Source organism: Notechis scutatus, chromosome 2 (genome assembly GCF_049901735.1).
Source record: "Notechis scutatus isolate UNSWTSFEM ecotype Mainland chromosome 2, rNotScu1.2, whole genome shotgun sequence".
Lineage (NCBI taxonomy): Eukaryota > Metazoa > Chordata > Lepidosauria > Squamata > Elapidae > Notechis > Notechis scutatus.
Window position 1 is genome coordinate 10,011,862 of NC_142010.1, and position 12,848 is coordinate 10,024,709.

The 12,848-nt window shown below is 44.2% G+C and overlaps 1 protein-coding gene across 3 annotated transcripts; it reads left to right on the forward strand.

Annotated features, from left to right (window-relative positions):
• The first annotated feature begins 5,551 nt into the window (after positions 1–5,551).
• On the forward strand, positions 5,552–12,405 carry LOC113429633 (uncharacterized). Of its 3 annotated transcripts, XM_087953093.1 has the most exons (4): positions 5,579–5,867; positions 6,322–6,393; positions 7,982–8,095; positions 9,793–12,405. In XM_087953093.1, exons 3-4 carry the CDS (start codon positions 8,020–8,022, stop codon positions 11,445–11,447), a joined length of 1,731 nt encoding a protein of 576 aa, XP_087809219.1. In that variant the 5' UTR covers positions 5,579–5,867; positions 6,322–6,393; positions 7,982–8,019; the 3' UTR covers positions 11,448–12,405. The 3 variants fall into 3 exon arrangements, with proteins under 3 accessions (XP_026547920.2, XP_087809219.1, XP_087809220.1); XM_026692135.2 differs by lacking the exons at positions 5,579–5,867; positions 6,322–6,393 and adding an exon at positions 5,552–5,572; XM_087953094.1 differs by lacking the exon at positions 5,579–5,867 and having other exon boundaries at positions 6,308–6,388; positions 7,980–8,095.
• The last annotated feature ends 443 nt before the right edge of the window (positions 12,406–12,848 follow it).

The window sequence follows — 12,848 nt, forward strand, 5'->3', positions numbered from 1 at the left end:
TTTTTTAGAGTTGCCAACAGACAGGGAGGGGGGAGCAATGCAGCAGCTTGCAAAACCAAAAGTGCATTCCGTACATAGTTTTCAAAGATAGTAACTAGGTAACCGAAGTTTCCGCCCCGCAAAATTCTAACTGGAGAGCTTCTTGGATGCTGTGGTTTGCTGGCAGCCTGTGGAGATGGCAGTGGAATCAGACAGTGGGGAAGAAAGGGGATAAGTCAGGGAGTCTGGAGAAGACTCAGATGAGGGTCCTGTGTCCATTACAGAGATGGGGCCAGGACCATTTGGGAGTGGGGTGTTGCCTCTGGAGCCTTCGGAGTTTGGCAGCAGCGAGGCAGAGGAACAAGGGGAGTGCAAGTGTGCGCAGAGCTGCTAGAAGGTGAGAGCAACTGAAACAAAAGGGGCGACTCAGGAATAAGGCTGGGAGGTGATTGCCCCTCCCATAAGGGATAAAGGACAGGCAAAGATGACAAAACCTTTGCAGGAAGCAAAGTCGTTCATTCAGTTCAGACTCGTTCTTGAAGCTTTTTGTATCTTGGTTGGGTTTTTTTCTAGTTCATTTGACACTTCTGTTATTGGCAGCACTTCACAGGAACAAAAGGTGGGTGCTTATCTCAAGGGACTGTTTGAGATTCATTAACGGCTGGGAATGAAAATAATTCCTAGCGTTGCAATAAAACAAGACTTATTTGTAAAATAAGCATGTGCATAATTATGGTCTCGGAAGCCTTGGTCAGAACGTCTTCAAAGAAAAACCAGAAAGTCCAGTTGCCTCTTGAAAAAAAAAAGGACTTTTGGGACAACCATGACCTAGATCAGGGGTCGCCAACCTTTTGGACCTCAGAGACTACCAAACTCATAATTTTAAATCCCAGGGACCACTAATATGAATTTTGACTGACGGTGGCTTGCTGACATTGGTGGGAGAGAGAGAGAGAGAGAGAGAGAGAGAAGAAGGAGAGAACATCTGATCTAACATCTCTCTCTCTCTCTCTCTCTCTCTCTCTCTCTCTCTCTCTCTCTCCCTCCCCTCCCTCCTCCCTCCCTCCCACACAGACACACACAAACACAGAGGCAGGAGTGGGATTCAAATTTCTTAACAACTGGTTCTGTGGGTGCGGCCTAATTTGTGGGTGTGGTTTGGTGGTCATGTGACTGGCTGGGCATGGCTTGTATGTAAATATTATAAATATTTATATAAATATTGAATTTTTTTATTAAAAAAGAGAAACTTTTACCCAAAATCAGGCAGAGCAGGCAGGCAGGTTGTGTTGGTCCTAGAATCACAGATTCACTCAGACATCTACCATTCTGCAATCTGCTGCCTGAGTCTGTCAAATAAAATTTGCTAGCAAGCAAACTCACAAAATTAACTCACAACACACCATGTACATAAATATTGGATTTTTTATTTTAAAAAAGAGAGAGAGAGAGCAACTTTTACCCAAAATCAGGCAAAGCAGGCAGGCAGTTTTAGTTGCTCAGAGAATCACAGATTCATTTAGAGATCTGTGTTTCTGCCATCAGCTAGCTGAATCTGCATTGCTTCAGTCCTAAGGGAGGTTCGGCTCTGCTTAAAATCCAACAATTTCCTGCTTTCTAGCTAATCTAAATCTCCCAGCACAGCAGAACAGCTGATAGTCGGGAAGAAGGAAAAAGGAAAAATAGCAACTTAGCAGGCAAGTTGCCAGGTAAGGAATGAGTGGACGGGGAAGGTTCCTGCGGGCCATGTGGGCAGCCATTGACCTAGATGACTCTCCATAGACTCCTATATCAGGAGTGCAGTCAATAAGTTAGTAACCCAGTTGTTAATTGAATCTGGCTTCCCCATTGACTTTGCTTGTCAAGACGGTCGCAAAAGGGGATCGCATGACCTTGGGGCACAGCAACGGTCATAAATATGAACCTGTTGCCAAGCATCTGAATTTTGATCGCACAATTCAGAGGATGCTGCAAAGGTCATTCACCGTGGAAACAATGGTGATAAGTCACTGCTCTCTGTGCCGTAGTAACTTTGAATGGTCACTAAATGAACTCTTGGAAGTCCAGGATGACCTGTGTTATTATTCAGCAGCTTAAGAGCAAACCAACAGCTCCTGTTCACAGGACGCTGGGAGAATTTTTTTGTCAAAAGTAATAAACCAGCGACTTGAGAGGAAACTTCCTAACAGGGAGGAATTCAAAGCAACAATAAAGTTATTCTAAGCCTAAATCTCTAAGAATAGACAAAGGTGTTCAAACTTGACAGCTTTAAGACTTGTGGACTTCAACTCCCAGAATTCCTGAGCTAACATGACTGGGAGAAGGAATTCTGGGAGTTGAAGTCCACAAGTCTTAAAACTGTCAAGATTGAAGACCCTTGGAATAGAATAACAGAATTGGAAGGGACCTCGGAGGTCTTCTAGTCCAACCGCCTGCTTAGGCAGGAAACCCTACACCACTTCAGACAAATCCAACATCTTTTTAAAAACTTCCAGTGTTGGAGCATTCACAACTCCTGGAGACAAGTTGTTCCACTGATCAATTGTTATGACTGTCAGGGAATTTCCTCCTTAGTTCTAAGTTGCTTCTCTCCTTGATTAGTTTCCATCCATGGCTTCTTGTCCTGCCCTGAGATGCTTTGGAGAATAGCTTGACTCCCTCTTCTTTCTGGCAGCCCCTGAGATATTGGAAGACTGCTATCATGTCTCCCTTAGTCTTTCTTTTCATCAGACTAGCCAAGCCCAGTTCCTGCAACCGTTCTTCATATGTTTTAGCCTCCAGTCCCTTCATCATCTTTGTTGCTCTTCTCTGCACTCTTTCTAGAGTCTCAACATCTTTTATTACATCGTGGCGACCAAAACTGGAGGCCATATTCCAAGTGTGGCCTTACCCAGGCATTATAAAGTGGTATTAACGCTTCACGCGATCTTGATTCTATCCCTCTGTTTATGCAGCCTAGGGCTGTGTTGACTTTTTTGGCACCTGCAGCCCACCCCTAAGTGAGGAGAATTAACTAGTGGAACAGCTTGCCACCAGAAGTTATGGGTGCTTTATCACTGGAGTGTTGGAAGAAATATCCTTCTGGGTTCAGTCCCAAGTGGGGGAAAAGACACTGGAAACTAGGAGGCTGTTTGGAAAGATGGTTTAATGATCACATGGCTTGGAGCTCCAAAGTGAAAAGGACGATCACATGCTTCAAGGTGTTGGGTGAAGGAAAAGAAGAGCAAAAAGGGCCAAGATGCTGAGAGTCCCTGAGTTTTATGCCCTCTGTTGGGATTTGAATTTGGGCTTGTATTCTGATTGGTTGTCAGACTCACATGAGGCCATGCAGGGCCAACTTTGTAGGCTGTCCTGAGTCCCAAGGCTTGGTTGAGCCTTGCTGGATGATGATGTAATGAAAGGGCTTTGGGCAATCCTATTATGGCTCTACCTGCTGTAGATCTTTGTTATGTAGAATAGAATGGCCCAGGCCAGAATAATGGTCCATTAGCAGAGGTGTGTGTGGGGGGGGTGAGTTTCTGCCTCTCTGAGTTTCTACTTTTCTTTTTAGGGGAAATATTCTGCCATTTTAGTATATCCTATAATATTTCATTTTCCTAGGAGAGGGGTGGGTTTTAATAGATTCAATAGAATTCTTTATTGGCCAAGTGTAGTTGGACACACAAGGAATTTGTCTTGGTGTAAATACTCTCAGCATATATAAAAGATACATTTGTCAAGAATCATAAGGTACAACACTTAATGATAGTCATAGGGTACAAATAGGCAATCAAATCATACTAGGAAACAGTCCATATAAACAGTCCATATAAAGGATACAAGTGACAAAGTTACAGTCATACAGTCACAAGTGGGAGGGGATGGGTGATCAGGAGCGATGAGAATAGTAATAGTAGTGCAGACTTTGTAAATAGTTTGACAACGTTGAGGGAATTATTTGTTTAGCAGAGTGATGGCGTTCAGGAAACAACTGTCCTTGTGTCTAGTTGTTCTGGTGTGCAGTGCTCTATAGCGTCGTTTTGAGGGAAGGAGTTGAAACAGTTTATGTCAAGGGGTGTTGAGAGAAAAATTATAAGTTGCTCTTTTATAAAAGGATTCATATAATTAGACTAAAATATTCTCTTTTGCTCTTTCTGATGCTTCTTGTTAATTTCCTCTGTTTCTCTTTCTCTGCATAAACCCCCACCCTATAACGTAAAATGTGTTCAGCTACAAGTACATAATACATTGTTATAATCTTCTTGGAAAACAGGAAGATGTGCCCAGGCTAAGCAACAAGTAAATAAGATAAGGGACATCCTCCCAAGGTAAAGGCCAGCATCAAAATTAAGATAAGATACTGAAACACAGGAAACAATGTCATGCTGACCCTCAAACTTATAGTTTAGAATATAGAGAATGGGGGTGTCTGTGGAGGGGGCTTCTTAGGGGTGGCATGTTCTGTGCAGGGGGTATAAAATGTGTTGTTTGAATATGAAAGCTTGCTCTTCTTGTACCCAATCCACTTTGGAAGGGACTTGAAGGCCCGTTTGCAAACGCTTATTTTCTTTAATAAACCTTTGAATTGTGAACCAGACCTGTTCCTGTGTTGTATACAGGATTGAAGGCACGTTGGTAGCAATTGTTTTTTTTCTGCAGTCCTAATTATCCTCTTGTTGCAGAAAATTACAAGACTCAGACCTTGGAATCAGAAATAGTTTTATTTACACAAAGGTTCAGAGCAATTTAGCCAAAGCAACATCTAAACAACTTCCTATAGATTTTACACTCACATATATATATTCACTTCAAAAGTAGTAAACTACGGAAATGTAACTTGTCATTCATCCATTGGTTACTTGAAACACAGCCTCTCGTTGCTAGGTTGGAGTAGCTAGATGTCACAAGTGCCTTGCTAAACCATCTAGCTTCCTGTAGCTCGTTTGTGGTTTTGTTTTCTGTAACAAGCTTGACAAATATGAGTGAGTGACCGACAAATGAACCTATGATCTGACATTTTTCATTTCTTTAATACACACATTTCACTATCAAAAGAACAATCTTTTATATCCTCCTTTATATTCTGCCTCACTCTGAAGTCCTGTTGGGTTGCAGAACCAAACCAGACAGTGATAGAGGCGCGGATGACAGACTCAATAATTCCCCTGTAAAAGGAAACATTGCCGAATTCTAATTAACTTCCAACAGGAGGTTTTTAAGAAGAGACCAGAGAGTCACCTCTGTCTGAAATGGGATAGGGATGTCCTGCTTGACCAGGGGGCTGGACTAGAAGACCTCCAAGGTCCCTCCCAGCTCGATTCTGATTCAGAAACCGCTCTCGCTTCGCCCAAATTCAGGAACCTTCGATTGAAAACGAAGGGAAATTCCAGTCGCTTCCAGGAGAAAGGTGTTTTCACACGACTCGTGGGTGGGTGGGGGTGGAAGAACGCGTCTAAAAAGCCCGATCGGCCATAGGGAAATCTACACACACACACGCACGCACGCCGGCGACCGGCAGAGGGCGCTGGACCGCGGCTCCGCTCGACGCTGCTGGCTCTGGGAGGAAGGGGCCGATCTTCCCAGCCGGACGGCGGAGTTCTATATCCGGAGACAGGTAAGAGGGCTGCAGCCGGGAGGGGGATTCGACCTCTCCAGCACAGGAAGGAGCGCAGGTCGTTTCAAACCTCCCCAGCCCCTCCCTCCCTCCCCCTCCAAAAAATCCCACTCCATGGGGTTCAATTAACCCTCCCCCTCCGAAGCTGCCGCCCTTCCCGCGTGTATTTTCGAACGATCGGTGCAAAGATCAAAAGGAGAAAGCTTGCGATCCAAGCAACAACTCCTCCGATTGTGACGTCAGAAGAATTCGGAGGGGATTCCTTTGAAGTCGGGGCGCCGGAAGAATCCCAAGGGTTCGAAAGAGGCGGGGCGCTGAAGTCAGCTTTTCGGCCCTTTTCTCTCTCTCTCTCTCTCTCTCTCCCAGGATCTAGAGACTACAGTCCCCATACACTCTCTCTCTCTCTCTCTCTCTCTCTCTCTCTCTCTCTCCCTCTCCTCCCCAGGATCTAGAGACTACAGTCCCCATGGATCTAGAGACTACAGTCCCCATACACTCTCTCTCTCTCTCTCTCTCTCTCTCTCCTCTCCCCCCCAGGATCTAGAGACTACAGTCCCCATACACACACACACACACACACACACACACACACACACTCCCCAGGATCTAGCGACTACAGTCCACACACACACACACACACACTCCCCAGGATCTAGAGACTACAGTCCCCACACACACACACACACACACTCCCCAGGATCTAGAGATTACAGTTCACACATACACACACACACACTCTCCCTCCCCAGGATCTAGAGACTACAGTCCCCATCGGTCGCCGCCCGCGCCCTGTTGGGAATCGCCTTTCAGAGGAGGAGGAGGTGAGCTTCAAATCCACCAAAGTAATCTTGGAATTTTGAGGACTGCTCAGGAGAGGTTTGAGAGCAAAAAAAAAAAAAAAAAAGCACTCTGTATAAGCTCAGGGGAACTGGCTGACCCAAAGGTGCTTTTTTTTCCCCAAGAGACAACTGGACTTCCTGTTTGTTTGTTTTTTCCTCCTTTGAAGACATTTAGCTTCTCCTCCAAGAAGCTTCTTCAGCTCTGATCCAAGAAGCTGCTCCAGAGCGGAAGAAGCTTCTTGGAGGAGAAGCAAAACGTTTTCCAAAGAAAAAAATCAGAAAGTCTAGCTGCCTCTTGAAAAAATCACCTTTGGGACAACCATGACCTGGGATGACTGAGAATCTCCATGGAAATGTCCCTGGCTGAAATCTTGGATCACAGAGCTCTAGCTGGGCACCATGGAAGTTGTAGTCTTTTATAGATATACAATTTTATTGACTTTTTATTAGTTACATTTCTTAGTGTTTAATAAACATTGTGTTGCCTGGGTATTTAATTTGCTTAACAATACTGATTTATAATATATTTATATTAATTATAGTGTGTGTTTGTGTGTCAGTTAGGAAAGGCCTGGATGGAAGGGAGTTTAGATCTAAACCAGTATTACTTGACCTTGGCAACTTCTAAGAGGTGTGGACTTCAACTCCCAGGATCCCTCTGGTGAAAGCATGGGGACGGGGGGATTCTGGGAGTTGAAGTCCACACCTCTTCAAGCTGCCAACATTGTGAAACACTTCTAAACTATCAAGAGACAGGAAGAGAGTCTCAATAAAGGAGAAGCGAGATGTCATGCCCCATCCGAATTTGACTCGGAGGAGGAAGCCGAACAGCTGATAGGGAGTGGGAGTGTGGCTCAGTTGGCTGTGGAAGAAACTGGGGAAGGGCACAGTCTGGTTGGGCAGAGCAGGGGAGAGGTAGAGCAAGGGAGAGAGAATTCAGAGGAAGACCCAGGCCCCTACTCCCTCTTCATCCTAGGGCATGCAGGAAGGAACGGAGAAGAGAGCAACATGGGTTGTGTGGCTTACGGGGGAGGAAGGGGCCCTGATTCCCTTCATTAGCTGCAGCTGGGAACACTGTTTAAAAAGGGAAGCTGCACGCAGCAAGCTGTTGGGAGCAAATTGTGAATTTATCTTGTATCGTGGCTTATCTGTGTTCCTGGCGTCTTCCCAACTGTGTGAGTTTTACTGTGCTTTCAAGTTTGAAATTCCTGCCCTGCCCTGCCAAACTAATTACCTCAGTTTGGTTTGTTTGGATTTTAAGTTACAGTTTGTGTGTACCTTGTTTTGGACTGAATTTCCTCCACTTAAAGGCTGTTCCTGAGAGAGTTTTTCTTCAGCCTGAAAGTAACCTGGATATTGGGGGGCAAAGTTAGAGATAATAAAGGGACTCTTATTGCTTGACTGACTGTGTTGCCTTTGTGCCATGCCCCAGGTCATCACACAATATTCCATATTTTAGCATGGAAAGGAGTCTGTTTATCTTCTGAACAGAAAAGGAAGAGCAGATTTCAGAACGGAATAGCTTAATACCCAGCGTTGTTAAAAACCACTTTTAATATCCTTTTTCTAGCTGGGAAGGCATTGTGGTTCCGCAAACAGCCACGTTTCATGGAGCTAGGAGAGACTTCTGCGTCCCCGATGGAGCGAAATCCCATCCTCCAGAACGTAGATCCAGAGCGCCGAGGTAAATCGGATTTTCTTTCAGCTATTGGGGCTCACGTCTTCCCAATTCACTGCTCAACTTCCAGGTCCTGTTTTCTTTAACCATCCCCCGCAGAAGCCACTACCTAGTGGCGCTTTTTAAAAATATAGGAATTTGTCTTGGTGCAAATACTCTCAGTGTACATAAAAGAAAAGATACATTCGTCAAGAGTCAAGAATCATAAAAATGGAATGGAATAGGAATAGAATAGAATTCTTTATTGGCCAACTGTGATTGGACACACAAGGAATTTGTCGGTGCAGATGCTCTCAGTGTACAAAAAAGAAAAGACATTCGTCAAGAGTCAAGAATCATAAGAATAGAATAGAATAGAATAGAATAGAATAGAATAGAATAGAATAGAATAATAGAATAGAATAATAGAATAGAATAATAGAATAGAATAATAGAATAGAACAGAACAGAACAGAATAAAATTCTTTATTGGCCAAGTGTGATTGGACACACAAGGAATTTGTCTTGGTGCAGATGCTCTCAGTGTACATAAAAGAAAAGATACATTCATCAAGAATCATAAGAATAGAATAGAATAGAATAGAATAGAATAGAATAGAATAGAATTCTTTATTGGCCAAGTGTGATTGGACACACAAGGAATTTGTCTTGGTGCACATACTCTCAGTGTACATAAAAGAAAAGATACATTCGTCAAGAGTCAAGAATCATCAGGTACAACACTTAATGATAGTCATAGGGTACAATGAGCAATCAAATCATACTAGGAAATAGTCAATATCAATAAGGATACAAGTGACAAAGTTACAGTCATACAGTCACAAGTGGGAGGGGACAAGTGATAAGGAGTGATGAGAAGATTAACAGTAATAGTAGTGCAGTAGTAATAGTTGTACAATGTTGAGGGAATTATTTGTTTAGCAAAGTGATGGTGTTGGGGAAAAACTGTCCTTGTGTCTAGTTGTTCTGGTGTGCAGTGCTCTATAGCATCGTTTTGAGGGAAGGAGTTGAAATAGTTTATGTCCGGGATGTGAGGGGTGTGTAAATATTTTCACAGCCCTCTTTTTGACTTGTGCAGTATACAGCTCCTCGATGGAAGGCAGGTTGGTAGTAATTGTTTTTTCTGCAGTCCTAATTATCCTCTGAAGTCTGTGTCTGTCCTGTTGGGTTGCAGAACCAAACCAGACAGTTATAGAGGTGCAGATGATGGACTCAATATTTCCTCTGTAGAAGATTAGATAGAAGATTAGACACAACAACATTCTTTTTCAGAGAATCAAGGACATGTTGCCCTGCAGCTGGAGAGGAGAGGGGTGTCTCCAGTTGGGATGATGATTTAATTGGGCCATCTGATGAACTGGTGGGTGCAGGGGATGAATCTTTGATTTTTGTTTTGGGAAGGGAAAACCTGGAACTCTCAGATTCGGGTTATACCAGATGTACCAACATGACAGAACTTTGAGGAAATGCCTGTTTTATTGGTTTGGAGTTATTGGTTTGGAGTTTGTTCGTTGGAACGCTGACACCATATCCGTCATCAGACATTGGCGATTATGTTGGCAATCCTATTTTTATCAACAGCCGCACAAAAAATTGCTGAGTTTTGTCCAAACCGGTCCCTTAGATTTTGAAAGCTATTATGTTTTTTTTCTGTCTTTCCTCATCTTTATGGGCTAATCACTTGATTCAATTTGTTGTTTCAGTAATTCAAAGGCCGAAGTCTCAAGAGGAAGAGCAGAAGGAGGCCATTTCCAGCCTGGATAACTCTGACCCATTAGGCGTACGCGAGAAACTGTTCAGCAAATCCAATTCCCACACTCCGAAGGAGGGAGAGAATTTGGAAAACAAGCCGAAAAAGGAAGAACAGGCAAGGAAAAACATGACTCAGCCCCTTCACAGTGGAGCAGGCGATGTAAACAATGCACCCAAAGGCAAGGGGAAACTTGTCTGCAGCCGTTGCAAAGAAAGCTTCAGCAGTACCTCCCACCTTATTGCTCACGAGAGAATCCACACCAGAGCGAAACCGTGTAAGTGCCATCGTTGCGGGAAAAGCTTTGGCAAGAAATCGACTCTGGTTGCTCATCGGAGAATCCACTTGGAGGAGAGACCGTACAGATGCCGCGTGTGCGGGGAAAGCTTTCGGCAGATTTCAAGCCGCGTCACCCACGAGTGGATCCATACCGAAGGAAAATTCAACGCCTGCCCGGAGTGCGGGAGGAACTTCCGTCTGAAATCGAGCTTGGTTTCCCACCAAAGAATCCACATGGGAGGGAAACCTTACGCGTGCTCGGCCTGCGGGAAACGTTTTAGCCAGAGCTCTAACCTCATTGCCCATGAGAGAATCCACACGGGGGAAAAACCCTACCCGTGCCCTCACTGTGGGAGAGGTTTCGCCTGCAGCTCCAGCCTCGTCCGGCATCAGAGGATCCACGCGGGAGACAAACCGTACGGATGCACGGCCTGCGGGAAAACCTTCCGCTGCAATTTGAGCCTCAGCAGGCACTGGCGCACCCACACGGGGAAGAAACCCCACCAATCCCCCAATTGTGGGAAAACCTTCAGCGTGAGCTCCCAACTCGGCGTGCATCGGAGGACCCACACGAGAGAGAAACCCTACGAATGCTCAGAGTGCGGGAAAAGGTTCGGTGTGGCATCGAGCCTTAATGCCCACCAGGGAACGCACGGAGGTACAGAGCCTTATAAATGTTCTGAGTGTCCCAAAAGCGTTTATTTGGGGTCGAGTCTCGCAGCTCACAAGAAAGAGCATGGAGAAAAGGCATTTGACTCCATAGAGTGTGGCAAAACCTTCACCGGCAGCTCCGGGCTCATCTGCCACCCGAGAATTCACACAGGGGAGAAACCCTTCCGTTGTGCCGACTGCAGGAAAGGCTTCATCTTGAGCTCCAACCTTGTTGCCCACCAGCGAACGCACATGGGAGAAAAGCCGTACCAGTGCTCAGAATGTGGCAAATCCTTCAGCGTGAGCTCGAAGCTCGACGTCCATCAGAGGACCCACATGGGGGGGAAACCGTATGTGTGTCCCCATTGCAGCAAGAGCTTCACCTGCAACTCCGCCCTTATCCGGCACCTGAGGATCCACACCGGAGAGAAACCCTATCAGTGCTCGGAGTGTGGGAAAAGGTTCAATCTGAATTCGAATCTAGTCGTCCATCAAAAGACCCACGCAGGAGGGAAGCCCTATAAATGCATTTATTGTGGAGAAAGTTTCTATACAAGGCCACATTTTGTAGAGCATCATAAAGCCAGACATTTGGATGTTCTAAATACGAAAACAGCCGAAAGCAACGTTAATTCCAAATCCATTAATTACCAAATAAACTATGTGGGATGGGGTTGATTAAATTGAGGAGGAGGAGCCTGAATCCACCGGAAAACTTTACATCAGAGGTCTCCAAACTTGGCAACTTTAAGACTTGTGGACTTCAACTCCCAGAATTCAGAATTCTGAGAATTGAAGTCCACAAGTCTTCAAAGTTGTCAAATTTGAAGCCCCCTGCTTTTACACGAAGTGTTTTGCAATATTCCGTTGCTTGCACCCCTAAGCCTTATATTTGGACCGTGCTAGCCATTTATTGGATGTTTAGGGATCCTAAAAGTCCACCCTTCCTTGGGTTCTGCACCTATATTTTTAGAGAAACAATTTCAAGGGAGGTAGAAAGTGCAAGCGGAAAAAAAAAATCTTTTTTGCTTATCCACATTGCACCTTCAAGTAGCAAAGCTCCAAAGTTGTAAAAATGGGACTAATTCGATAAAAATCAGAACTACTTTTTTTTTAAAAGGGAGAGAAACTATGGACTTGTTTTTTTATACAGAAGAACCGTTTGTGATGCCCAGAAACATTGTTTATTTCAATGCCTGGCTTTAAAAAAAAAAAAAAAAGTCACAACAGGAAGAGGAATTCTGCTGGTTGTGAGGAATTCTGGGAATCGGAAGTTCCACCCATCTTAAAGTTGCCAAGTTTAAAAAAAAACAACACTGATCCATAATGTCATGATCTAGGGAGGGCCTGGTTGTTGGAGGGAGTGTCTGCCCACCCCATACCTTTTACTCCCAATGGTAAGATGGGCAGTGTATACATTTAATAAATAAATAAAAATAATCCAGCAGAATCAGGTTCCACAAATTAAGCAATGGCCTCTAATGAGACCCAAGAAACCAGCTGTCAAGATATTCTCCCTAAGAATCCATATGGCACCCATCCTGGCTTGGGGAATTCTGGAAGTTGAAATGTCCACACATCTGAGATTGAGAAACACTGATTTAAATAAATCCTTAAAACCTGGCTGCTTCTAGAATGTTGTGAATTGTGAGTTGTGTTGTTGAATTTGTGAGATTGGATTTTTTTAAAAGTTCATATTATATGGATGGGCCGTTTTAAATGTTGTCTGGTTTATACCTCCTAGAGTCGTAATGGTGTTGGGTAGCAATTAAATTAAGTCCTAGTGGAATCCCTTAAATATGAGCCAGCAGTGTGCAGCAGCTGCCAAAAAAGCCAACACAGTTCTAGGCTGCATAAACAGAGAGAGAGAGAGAATCAAGATCACATGAAGTATTCATACCACTTTATAATGCCTTGGTAAGGCCAAACTTTGAATAATGCATCCAGTTTTGGTTGCCATGATGTAAAAAAAAAAAAAAAAAAGATGTTGAGACTCTAGAAAGAGTGCAGAGAAGAGCAACAAAGATGATGAGAGGACTGGAGGTTAAAATATATGAAGAACGGTCGCAGGATCTGGGT